At 38.0% G+C, this 13,374-nt stretch overlaps 1 protein-coding gene across 1 annotated transcript in view; it reads right to left on the bottom strand.

Annotated features, from left to right (window-relative positions):
• Window positions 1–13,374, bottom strand: part of INTS7 (integrator complex subunit 7) — a 44,472-nt gene that overhangs the window by 28,259 nt on the left and 2,839 nt on the right. The window contains exons 4-13 of the mRNA XM_063328503.1: window positions 12,480–12,617; window positions 11,919–11,965; window positions 11,206–11,405; window positions 9,526–9,648; window positions 7,102–7,219; window positions 5,957–6,091; window positions 5,286–5,383; window positions 4,358–4,597; window positions 3,520–3,657; window positions 2,585–2,791 (exon numbers count right to left, since the gene is read on the bottom strand). Coding sequence (XP_063184573.1) covers window positions 2,585–2,791; window positions 3,520–3,657; window positions 4,358–4,597; window positions 5,286–5,383; window positions 5,957–6,091; window positions 7,102–7,219; window positions 9,526–9,648; window positions 11,206–11,405; window positions 11,919–11,965; window positions 12,480–12,617 — 1,444 coding nt within the window. The remainder of the gene's footprint in view (window positions 1–2,584; window positions 2,792–3,519; window positions 3,658–4,357; window positions 4,598–5,285; window positions 5,384–5,956; window positions 6,092–7,101; window positions 7,220–9,525; window positions 9,649–11,205; window positions 11,406–11,918; window positions 11,966–12,479; window positions 12,618–13,374) is intronic.

The following is a 13,374-nucleotide window of genomic DNA, read 5'->3' as shown; positions in this document are numbered from 1 at the left end:
CCTTCTTCATTCAAGGGCATAAAAAAAAAAAAAAATCCCCTTTGAATTGAAATTGTTCTGTTTATTCTGCAAGGGTGGTTTCAGAAAACCCTCTATGGAAGAGATCTTTCTGCACTGTAATTGCTCTACAGAGACTACATGCTTTTACAGAGTAAAGTACCAGTACTTCTATCAGAAAACCCCGACATTTTTTGTAGCACAAATTTGGCTTGATTCTTGTAAATGGAAATACAAGCTGGTCTCATTAATACTGCAGTTTACCCTATCTGCTGCCCCTATACACATGGGCAATAAATGAGTTACAATTCTTTTTTGACAGTGACATAAAGAGTTCTTTGGCTCAGCCAAGTTCTTCAAACACTACCACTTGTTACCAACATATCTGGAATTAGTGATACTTAATCAATGATTATATTAGAACACAGGAAGTTCCGTTCAAATACACGGAAAAACTTCTTTACAGTGAGGGTGACAGAGCACTGGAACAGGCTGCCCAGGGAGGTTGTGGAGTCCCCTTCTCTGGAGATTTTCAAGACCCGCCTGGATGCAGCCCTGAGGGATGTGCTTTAGACAATCCTGCTCTAGCAGGGGAGTTGGACTAGATGATCTCTAGAGGTCCCTTCCAACTCTGAAGATTCCGTGATTCCGTGATTAGTGCTTTGTTCAAGTTCTGAATCTTCTCTAGATTACCAGCAGTGAAAAATAAGTACAATGCTCCCAATGAGATGCACGTTCTGTGCCAGAAAGAGCAGGTCCTATTCAAAACCTTTGCTAACTATACAAGCAAGTACACAGCGAGACAGATGGGGACTGTGGCTGACATGCTCTATGACAAGTCCCTGCCCGCCACCCCCATCAAATAATGGGACTTGAAAGAACATTTTGCATACAGCAATGCAAGACAGCTACATGCCTATCAAGAAGGAATTGAGAAATTTTCTGACAAGATCAGGTACTGTCTGAATATTTCATCATTGCTAAACTGGGCTGACTGAACATCTGCAACGGATTTATTGGCACAGTGTCTTCCAGCTACAAAGTGGACAGCTACACAGGGTTCACCATACGCACTAATGCTCTGCGGTACCAACAGCGCTGAGTCATGCTCTACACTGAAACAGCAGCAACGGTAAAGCTGAAGTCAGAGGGAAGAGACAGCAGAAGTCTTCAGTAGTAAGACTGTCATGTACTTTATGGCACTTTGCTCCCCTTTGAGATGCTGAGTTCTGTAGCTGGAAGCAGCAATTGGCTCCTTTTACAGCTGATACACTCAAGCATGGTTAGGAATTTGTCTAGAGTGATGCAACAAGTCATCAACAGCCTGCAATAGAACCCAATTTCCTCTTCTCTAGCCCTCTGAAACTTGTACTACTCCTCTGGACCACAACAACTCACAAGGAAGTGCTTTTTTTGGGTGCAATACTTATGTGCAACATGCCCAAAATAAAGTCAGCAGAGGAGATGAGGACAGGAATCCTTCAACAGAAAAACCCCAAACTCCAGGGAAAGGCTAATTAAATTACTGACTCACAGAATGACCTATTTAAGCAAGTTATTTTCCTGACTGTATTAAATATTAACATCTAATTAGATGAGGTCCCTCTCTCAAAGTCTTCTAGACATTAGAGACATCTTGCAATGTTGAACTAAAAGGCTTATTCACTCAGTCAACAAGTTAAAGACAAATACTTCAGTGACAATGGAGCTTTCTCTCAGGCATCCTTCCTGCATATTCAGAGACAGTTTATTAATAAATATCTGAATTGTCATGACACTGACAATTCCAGTAACTAAAAAAAACAAACTACAACCAACCAAAACCCTCAGCTTCATTCAAAAGACATACAGAAAACTCTACGTAAAGGTTTCTTCATGGAAACTAAAATATGAAATTAAATATTGTGTGGAGCTGGATTGTCTTTTGTTAAGAAGGAACTTCACAATAAGAACTGAAGGTCCATATTCATTAATGCTTGTTTTTGTTTACATTCACAGACATCACACGGCTTCTTGCTATTTTCACCACGTCAGAGAAGCAGAAAGTATCTGCGTAAAAGAAGGTACCATCTGAATTCTGCTGTTTTGATGAGATTGAATTGTCCTCCCTCCTCCTACTAAATTGCCTTGTTGTTAGGATTCCATAGATCACATTGTCAAATACAAGGCAACATGAACTCAGCAGCAGAGGAAGGCAATTAAATCCTTCTCCATATCTCAAGAAGATAGCAGCCAATTTAGACAAATTCTCAGGCTTCACTATTACAATAGTGTTTACTCAGCCAAGACAAGGAGAGGAAAATTTTAAGTACTGTAACTTTTAAAAAGATCTGTCACATATATGATTTGAAGGAAGGAAGTGGTAGGGGAAGAAAAGAAAAAAAAAAAAAGAAGTCTAGCTAATCACACTTATCTCAGCTACAGGATCTTGCCTCTGAAGGTGCAGTGTGTTACAACTGTCTCTTCCCTGCAGTCTGGCAGATGTCAGACATCTTTAAAAACTTTTCAGAGGTTTAAGAACAGAAACCAAACAGACCTGCTGCAGTATACAGAAACATCATCACTAAAGTAGAAGATCTGTGCTAACCGTCAGCGATGCTATTCCTTTGTGATAGGATTTTAAAGCTTCAGCAATGCAAGAAAGCGCTGAGCTGTAGTTGTCCTCCTGCAAACCTGTCAGACACTGTTCTGCATGAGAGAACTCCTTCAAACTGTTCAGCCAGAAGTAGAAGTGTTCTGAAGCCACTTGAGTCAGCAGGCTTTGATACAGTTCTCTGGCCATGTCATGGTTGCCCTGTAACGACAAGACTGTTTCTAAGAGGGGACATGAAAGAAGGCTGTGTCTTTCTATGAAACAAATACAAACAAGAGAACAATAACATCTCCAGAACTACTCTTACTTTAAAAATAGAAACAGTGAAACTCCTTCCAATCATTTGATCATGAAAATCCCATCAATAAATAAACCCACAAATACTTATTTTATGGAAATATCAGCCTGTATAAAGTATAGTATTTATTTACACAAGGTAATTCAACAAGATGAGAAACAAATATGAAAATTTACTTTTACCCCAGCATCTTGTACTAGGGTTTCTACATAATTCTAACCCCAGCTGTGACTTTACTGAAGGAAAAGAGGGAAACAGTATTTTCTTCCTTTCTTCACACTGAAGAAAGATAAGCACGCATCAGGATGGCCTATATCACCTTCTAAAGAACAGCTAGATGATGCAGATTATGCACGTGCTCAAGAAAGTATCAGGTCATTACTTTCTTCCTTCTCAAATACTTCAAAAAGACAAATAAAAGACTATCCTGACGGGATGACTGCCCTAAATGGCATATATATATGAATAGGCATTCCAGGGAATTAAAAGGGAAAATGATATGGGTTCTTTGCCCCCCAATTAACTTCCTCTCCAAAGTCCCATTTCCCTTACTTCCTTTGTCCAGTTCAAAGAAATCACTAGCATCCTTCCAACCACACCAAACCTTTTTCCTCCAGGTATTTTCACTTACCATTCTGGAAGCCTGCCTGGCTATCCTGTAGGCTGTCCATCCATTGGAAGCATTCTCAAGCTGCTGTTTGATAACAGTTTTGACTTCTGAAGATAAAGCTTTCTGACTGGAAACAAATATCACTGTGGCAAGAGAAACCTAATAAAGAGTAGAAGGGTGAGGAAGAAGGTTATATCTTAGGAACTAAACAAAACAAGAAAAAAATTGTGTTTCCTAAACTACCAGAAATTATCTAGATTTTGGACTCAAAGCTACATAGAAGATTACACATACATTTTAACTGAGGAATTTTTCTCAGTCTTCTATCTTTTAAATAGTTATGGCGACCCAAGTATTTCTTGTAGATGAAAGTCACTTTTATTTAAAAAAATCTTTACTGTGGCTTAACTAAGATATTTCAAATCCTCCAAGTGAATTAACAGGATGCTTTCTAAAAATTCAAATTCATTTCCAAATTGATGCGATAAAAACATTTTTATCTCTTACAGAATATTAAAAGTCATGTGCATCAGATTATCATACATAAATTGAGCTACCTGCCATTTTGTTTTTCATAGAACCATTATTTTACCAATACTCCAATAATTTTGATAGCTAGGTTTGTCTAAGCAGTGCCATCTGCTGGAAAATCTAATGAAATACAATAGTTCAGGTCCATCTGTGAGACATGATTTCGACATTGAACACTGACATATGTAGTAAGAAGTTACAGCAAAACTGAAAATAGTGGCTATAGACTGGCACATCAGCTTGAACATAGCAAACGGCCTAGCTGCCTTTTTAAATAAAATCCATCCACAGTAGTTCAAAAGGGCCATTCACCCAGAGGAGGTCTTACCAAGAGTTCCTGTTTTTTATCTGTGGCAGATCGTCCAATTAATTTATAGAGGTCCATTAGGTCTCCTAGCATCCCATCTGCTAGGACAGGCAGCTGCATGGCAATAGCTGCCAAACAGTGGCACATGAGAATCCGAGCAGCGTCCTGGGCACTGTGCAGCTGGGTCAGCAGGGATTCAACTACCGACTGGCTCAGGTGAGGACGGCACTTGACCAGCTTCACCATACAAGTTAACGTGATCTGCAATTCACACAATCAACAGTTACAATAAACACAATGTCTACTGAAAAATAAAAAAGTCAGACGCACTTATCTGCAAGTATGATTGCAGAAATATAGAAGATCTGGTATTTTCAGAACCAGGTACCCTACAAAAGATGAGATTTTTCTAAGAGCCCAAGCCTCTGTCCCTGAGCTCACAGCACAAAAACATATCACAATTTCAATAAACGATATTATTCTTTCTCATACCACCAGCCTTTACAGGTAAATAACTAGATAAAATTACTGGTTATGCAGCTTATGAAGTGGGAAAATAAAAATAATAGTTTACAAAAGCACTGTAATTAGGTACATTGCATCCCCATCTCCAAAAAACAGGTTCTCTCCAAGATTGTCTTCATCCTCCAGACACCTCCATCCCATGTTCAAGTTCATGTTTTATTACAGCTGTTCCTCAGAGGGATGCATTTTATTTATTTCCCTGAAACTATCAACTTACTCTAGAGCTGAGAGGAGTTGCACTATAGTTCTGCTCAGTTTCTCTACCACTCTGAACTCTGATAATAGGCAAAACATACAGAAATCTTCATTTCCTTCCAGTACGTTATGCTTCCACCAGAAGGGATCTGGTGCACACTAGCCTTTCGTTATACAAGCTATTACTATAAGTTACAGCTCTGCTAAGGGAAGATAACAGTAATGTCACCTTTAAGGTTGCCTGAGCTCCTGGACTGTCATCTTGACTACAAAGAACAAGAAGAGCTTCTAAGCCAAAAACTGCATCTTGCTCCAAAGGCAAAAGATCTAAGAAAAGAAAACCAGAGTAAGTTAGTTCCCTGTTACCTTTTCTGATCATAATGGGTGTAATGCTTGCACTGGTGTTGCAGTCATGACAGGTAAGTATCTTCCTAATACTTCTGCCTTACCTTATTTTGATTAGAAACAATTCTGCCATTCAATGTCTCAGGTAACTACTCAGCAGTCACACCAACTGTGACTTTTGTAAAGCGTGCATTAATCTCTGGACTAAAACTTCTAAATACCCTGTTATTCTTTTACAACGGACTCTGTGCAAAGAGTTTTCAAAGGTTGACAAACAATTCACTAGTCTTATAGCAAAGGTAAGACAAGCATTTATTTAGCACACGTTCTGCTGTGCCTGGTAATTTTCTCAAAATTTGACGAAGATGGAATCTTCCCAACCATTCATAAAATCATACAGAATATTTTCTACTAGATTACAGTCCCCATTCTCCCTAATGAGCATGAAGGATCAGACAGATTTACAGACAGGTTCACAGACAAGACCAGTTAACACGTTAAGCGCATCAGCGTGACTGTAAACAGAAACATTTCTTTGTCCTTGCTTCCACTTACCTTTTTCCTGACAAGAGGCTGATATATTAGTCAGAATTTGCACACCATGAGCTGCAATGCCACGGTTATTATGGTAACAGCACTCCTGTGCTAGCTTTACTAAATCAAATGATTTTGCAGTCGTAGCTGCTGTTCCTAAATAAAGACAAGGCAAACAGGACATAAAACATCACAGTCCATAATTACACCACAGATCTTTTCAAGTACGTTTCTGCAAAAAACTTGTATTGACTTAGGATTTTTTTTTTTAATATATGTTTAAAAGATAGGATGAAAACATATCTTTCTTTCTCCACACACAGAGGCTCTCCCTCCATTCCTGAGCACTATACAAATTATGCAGACATTGAGAAAGAATATTTTGTCTGATATTTCAGGGTCTCAGAGAAATATTGCCTTAAGAAACATTATATCTGATTAAAAAGAGCTGGTGAGCATATTAATTATTAAGACGTGCCAGAATGACCGAAGAGGATGTACTGTTTTTCTCCATTTCTGCAGCCCATGTAGTTGGGCTTCTAATAGTCATTAGGGCAGTCTGACTTTCAAGTAGAAAAAAGAAAGGCAGTACGATCATCATTTCAAGAACAAGACACCTTGAATCACTTTAAAATGTCTAAAATTTCTCCAGAATATAGTCACAAGGCAGACAGGTTCACCTGTTACTGAAGCAGGTCATTCCCACAAGGGTGGCGTAACTTCACTGTGCCAGGGTAACACACCAGCCCACTCTCACACCACTAAGTTTCCACACTACTCAAAAACTATGCAAATCCATGGTTTCAAAGCACCTTAAGCAGGATGCAGGTCAGCCATCTGAGAGGCATTACGTTTCTTCATAAAATGAAGAAAAGTTCAAGACAAAGGTGAAAACACCTTTCATATGGCATTACCCACAAAATTCAGAAAAATCTTAGACCATGACTATTAATGGGTATACAGGGTTTTTTGGGTGGTTTTTATTTTTGGGTTTTTTTTTTTTTTTTTTTTTACATACAATGAACACAGCCTGACTCTCAGCTAGTGTTCTGACATTCAAAAATAGTTTCAGAATATGCTACAAAGTGTTTAGATGAAACTGATTATCAGTAGATAGCCAAGCCATTAGAAATGCTAAAGATAATAACCTAATCTAGTTTTCTTACCTGGCGCGCTGCTGAAGTACTGTTTAATGGCAATGGTCCCTGATAACGTGGAAAGAACAGATAGCATGCCCAGTTTCAAGCTGTCATAAGGAGTATGGAGAGCAGATTCACAGAGTGCCTGAAGATTAGCAGGAGAAGAGACACAGAGGGAAGGGAGTCCCATGAGTTATCTGTATTAAACGTTTAGTTGCACTTGTCTGTGAGAAGTTTTTAGAGTCAACATTTTTTCCACGGAAAACACTATACTGAAATAAAAAGTTAGAAGTCATGTCTTGAAGCATCTGGTTTACTAGACTGAGGACATGGCTTACAGGAAACTGACAGTGGGTCTCGTATGCTACAAAACACCAATTGTAAGTCATTTATTAATTAAAAATAAGCGGCAAAAATATTAGCAGGTCTCATTGATCAAATATTGCAAAAGAATTTAAGACAGTGGTCCAGTCTTAGAGGTATACTGATTATTTTGCCTTATAACAATCTGCAGGAGTTTATGTAAGTATACATCTCTGAAGACCAAAGTTTCACGTGTGATTTCCTTCAACAGTCCAGATGTCCAACAGAATACAGTTTAAGTTTCATGATAAACATCTTAAAGCTTATTTTATTTTTTAAAGTCATTTATAGTAGAGCTCCTGTCCTACTTTTGTGCCTTTTGCCAGACCTTCTCAGGCCTTAACACATTTAGATTGGAATAACTCCTAAAATGCACATTTCTCTTGGATTCATTATGCCAACACTGTCCACAATTTATTCATTCATTGGGTTTGGAGGCTTTTTTAGTCAACATGAGAGAAAGCGATAGGAGACAGAAATGGAAAATGTAAGTATATTCTGCCTCAGAGAGTGCCAAAGCTGAATAAAGAAAAACAACATAGAATTAGTTCCACAGAAGAAATAAAAGCCCCAAATACTGTTCTTATCAGGCATACATATGTTCTTGCATGGTGTAAGGGTTAAATTCACAAATAAATTTGCAATTTGCACCAATGTAGTATTTTGCTGATCTACTGAATAGCATGGCATCAACAGAGAGAAGATACAACGAAGATACAATAATAGGGGTTGGAAATGAGTCTTGATGTCTCCCAAGACACTGATGTTTTACTCCAGTGCTATTAGATCACCACTCAGAGCATATTTGAAACTGTAACCGTGAAGAATGCCAGGAGCACAGAAGAATTAGCAGGATGGATCGCAGATGGCTTGTTGCCTTCACAGTCCATAGGAGGACTGCTCTAAGCATCAACAGCAATAGCTTCTAAAGCTGATGTCTAGAAATTAGTGAAGTCTCCACAATTCAAAGACCAAGCCTCCTATGTGACCTACACAGACAGACCCAAAATGCTGAAACAGTTAACACTGCTGAAACTCATGTTGGTAAAAAGATACAAGAAGCAGGTTTTGCTGTGAGAAAAGGAGTCTGTTGCAGTCCCTCTTGAATAAACATTACCAAGTTGTTTAAATATATGGAAAGAGTCAAAATGTTGACTTTTCAGAAGTCAGAAAGACTCTCCTTACTTCTGCGTGCCATTCAGCAAGCAGTCAATTAATTTTGTTCTAACTGGTGTAGTTCCAACATCAAAAAATCCACAGTTCTTCCTCCCAGCTGTCTTATGCTCCAACAGCATATAGCAAAAGTAGCTTCCAAAACCAGCAAAAACAAAGAAAAAAGACCCAGAAAAGTAGAGCTATAAGCCTGTGACATTAAGTTTCTGAAATATTCACTTTCCCTTTAGAATCTTAATCTAAGCTGAAGTTATCTTCGATGGTCATTTCTATCAGAAAAAGGGAAAGACAAGGGGAAAGAAGTGTTGATAGGCAATTGTGACTGGAAGAAAGCAGCAATCCTATCCACGCTATAACATCTGTTTCCCCAAATAATACGGATGCACTATAAACACCTTTTAGGGTCTCATTCATACAACAGGTGCCACAAGGACACTATTGAAATTGAGCCATTAATCCTAACAAATTAAGTCAAAGTTACATTTGTCCTTTCAGGTATACCTGGCTGGATAACATGCTTTGACAAATTCCAGAGACTCTTTATGTTACCTGAGAGCACTAATTCGTACTCAGTATCATGAGGTTAATGTAACCATTCAGCTCTCATCTCTATAATCTTAGGTTAGTTTGTCAGATGGAGAAGTTATTTCCTTACTGTAAAAAGGCCTACTACATGACACGAGCCTTTCCTCAGGTGTAATACTTCAGCTTTGATCCTTATGGGTCAAGTCATCCAACTCAAGATATTCTATGAACTGTTCATTAATATTTGGCTACTCTGCTTGGCAGAGTAACCTAACTTAAGGGTAGAGGAAGTAACCTTCCTCTACCTCCCAAATTGTTCTCCTGGAAAGAATTCTACAACTAATTGCAAAGTTTTATTATGAAACTTTAGCTTAAAAAAAACGTATAAACCTGAATATTTTCTCTGCTCCACGTATGTGGTGTCTTGTTGGCCAACAACTTTAAATCTTGGATGGCAAGTCTCTTCACAGCCTTCCTGGGGTCGTTCTTCAAGTATTGCAACAAAAGCTGGATCTGCAACAAAGTAAATTGCTTGTTTGAGAGAGATGCAACTAGAAGGAAGTCTTTTCCAAAGTTTCATGAAGAAATTTTGAGCATACTCAGCCAAAACTAAGCTTGCCTTATCTGTCCAATTGCCTGCCACATGGAAAAGCCCCTAACTTAGGCTGCGATGCTACGGCAAGCTAAAACAGTCCGACAGCTGATTTCTACCACCCTGCTCTCCTTGTTCATGCACCCTTCTCTACATCACTGTGCATACCTAACAAGCCTTGAGACCTGTTTTGGCACTCACAGAAATACCATAAAACATCCCTAAGAAGCTCAGTAAACACCTTATATTGCTGTGATTATGCTACTAGCAAGTATTCAGGGCTTTTGGTACAAATTTGGGTGTTTGCGTGACCTGCAATTAACGGACAGCAACGCAAACATACCTTGTATGTCTCAGTAGTTGCCAAAAACAACCCCAAAAACCTGACCAAACAAAATCACCCGTTACCAAGCCCCTCCGAGGCATTTATCTCCAGTTAAGTGACATTTAACTGCATGTTGCTTGTTCTGTTCATTTCCTGCAAATTTACAGAGATGGAATAGTCAGCCCATGAAAAAGAAGTATGAATGTGCCAATCACGATTTTGCTCTCCATCCCCACCCTGGCTACATCACTTTTAAGCAGCATTGGCTGTTGTGTTGCAGAAATACAGCCTAAATCACCATACTTACAGTCTTAAAAAAAAAAAAAACAAAATAAAAAGCACATAAAGTGTTCTAATGTTGCTTCAGTCAGTTTAGATTCAATACTGTCAAAAGCATTCTCTGAAATACAGAAATCAGCCATGCCAAAAAGAAGTTTCAGACAGATCAATGCTATTAGTCTAACAGTAACAGACACCAGCCTTCTACAGCTGTGCAGAATTGAAAGGAAGCAAATAGATTTTCATGACTGCTTCACAAGAATTAGTTAGTTGAATCTGAAAGGCCACTGTGTTCAGACCTGTTATACAAATCACGTCCATAAAGCACATTATCAGAACGTAAAAGCATTAGTTTTTTTTTTCCCCACAACTTGGTTTATAGTCCTAAATTATAGCAACAGATTCAAATTCCTCAGAGTTCTTCAACAAATAGATTTTTAAATGCACTCTATGCTACTGAAATATTCATTTGGTTGCATGCAAGGAAGACAAAAGGCACACCCACAACCCAAAAGAATATACAGCAGTGAGAAGTGAACCCTAGGTTCAACAGGTAAGATGAAATGTTTTCAGAAACATCGGAGTGTTTGCTTTCCTAAATGCCGATTGATCCTAGTTGATTTAAAGAAAGGCAGGTTATGATCTGTAAAGAAGGGTTTCTGCGCTTGATGGGGTTATCTGGAAAAAAGGCCAGAGAGGTTAAAAAAAGAAAAGTGAAAGCAGCAGCAGTTTTCAGGGTATTCTTTCTCTATAGCACATAGAAGCAACCATCCTAGCATATCCATCATAATTTATTTTTGGCATAAGCTAGAACCTTAGTTTTTTTAAGTGTACTTTGTACTTTAAGTTGAAGGAATGAATTAGGAAGGATTACCTGTTTAGGAATATCAACCAAAGAAGAAGCAGCAAGCAGAGTAAAAGTGTGCAGAGTAACAATGACCATCTTGGTAGAGGGATAGGATGTTACCAGCTGCTGAAGCAGCTGCCGGGAGCTGGAGGCTAGGCTAGCATCATGATGCATGTGCTGTAGAATAGGGATCAGCTTCAATTTCAAGTCCACAGGTGTGGCCAGGCCTTCAACAAGGAAGAGAAACACAGGCAGAGTGTAAGTCCTTTGTACTGTGTTTTGGCACTAGTGAGACATGTAATACGTCTGCATTGCTACCACTGCTGAAATTAAGATTGTGCAGACAACTGCGTTAGCATCAAATAACTCATCTACTAGCTAGCAGCATAACGAAAGCAGTATGAAGGACTTCCATGGTTCTTTGAGAAGGTTGCTCCATGCTTCGTTGAAGGTAACACACATATTAAGTCACCTGAAGCAACCTGTGATAGTCTATGTAAGTTTATTCACCGTACTATAGATGAGCTTTTATTCTTTACCAAAGAAGTGTTTTGAGAACTTAAGATTTTTAAGAGGACACAAGAGCCAGACATCAGCTTATTGGTTAGCTAATTTAAAAACTAGAATCATTTGAGGATAAGGGCAACAGCATTCTGATATCGGACATTTGCACAAGGCTAATAAAGAATTCTCAGAGAAATTAGAGCTTTTCCCTTTTATGGTACAATATACATATGTACCTTGAATCATCTCACTGATCTTATTGCATATTCCAGCAGCAAAATCCCTGTAGAGAAAAGACAAAATACCAGGTGAAATGAGAAATAAATAAATATATAATTAAAAATAAAAATCATCCGAACTACCAAACATTGTGTTTTAACAATAAAAACTTTCACAAAAGAGTACTTGCGAAAACCTAAGTCATTTTAGAACCCCTGCACATGGGCATGATCAAATGATAAAACGGAAGCTTTCAAAAGCGCACCAAAGTGATAAACATTACATTTTGTTCCCTAACGTAAGTGTCTGTAAAATAATTCTTGATTAAAGCTGCTATTACACTTTGCATTCCCAGATTTATGCGCTTTCCATTACTGTTCTAGAAAAAAAAAAAATCTGTTAAACTTGTATTCAAATTTCTTTACAATACTGTTATTGCACATAATTAAATGTTTTGCTATAAATCACATATAAATGTGGTTAGCACTACAGAAGGAAATATTAAGGTTTTTGAATGCCAGCGTCAATGGAGTTTCCATTCTCTGTAATATTAAAAACTCAAAAAAATTACATCTTACTTTGATTGTGCAGAAAAGTTGGCAGCAGCAAATATAGCAGCTTCAACTTCCACATTATCATGGGAATCCAAACTCTGACGAATACTGTGATGGGCATTCTTCCTTTCTGGAATAATAGATGCCATGCTGCCCAACATCCTACAAAAATAAATCACACTAAAATCAGCAAGAACAATGATCATGAAGAAATGCAAGATAAAACCAAATAGAAATGTAAAAGGACTGGTCAAAATCCTATTTTTATATAAATGTGCTCTTCCATGTCTCTTACAGAAACAAACACTCAAAGTAGGCAAGTAATTAAAAAGTAACAAATTTTGTCATGTGGGTTATGTCAGTGGTTTAATAAAAGAATTTATTACACATTGGGCACAGTGAGAAACTTACCAAGAACTCTTATAAAATTAAGAGTGCACTATGGCACTGGGAACAAGTATTTTTAAGACGCTTTTATGTTCAAGCTCTGGTATCAATACAACAGATAGCCTTCACTACATTTTAGCAGTGTATTTTCAGACACACATGAAGTACACATCAAGGGATATACATTCAGAAGTGTGACAGTCTACAGAGATAAAAAAGGCATTTAGAAAGCTGTTTCCACCCTTTCTATACCTCTTCCCAATTAAGACTGCAGAAGTGAGTGACAAATGTCTGAACAGTCATAAATTTTAACCATGTGCTAAGAAAGCAAAATTTCTAGAGTGTTACCATGATAAAAGCAAACAAATATCTGACTTTCACCATTTATTTCTAAGATCTTTCACTGATGTGAGATGAGGTTATTACTGGGAATAATGCAATACCTTTTGTGTAACTAACTGCTAAAAAAGGAGTAAATCAATTTATACTTTGCTAAGATTATCTCAAAGATGTGTTTCAGACATATTTAGCA

This window comes from Chroicocephalus ridibundus, chromosome 3 (assembly GCF_963924245.1).
Source record: "Chroicocephalus ridibundus chromosome 3, bChrRid1.1, whole genome shotgun sequence".
Taxonomy (NCBI): domain Eukaryota; kingdom Metazoa; phylum Chordata; class Aves; order Charadriiformes; family Laridae; genus Chroicocephalus; species Chroicocephalus ridibundus.
Note: the sequence above shows the minus strand (reverse complement) of the source record. Positions and strands in the feature narration are given on the sequence as shown.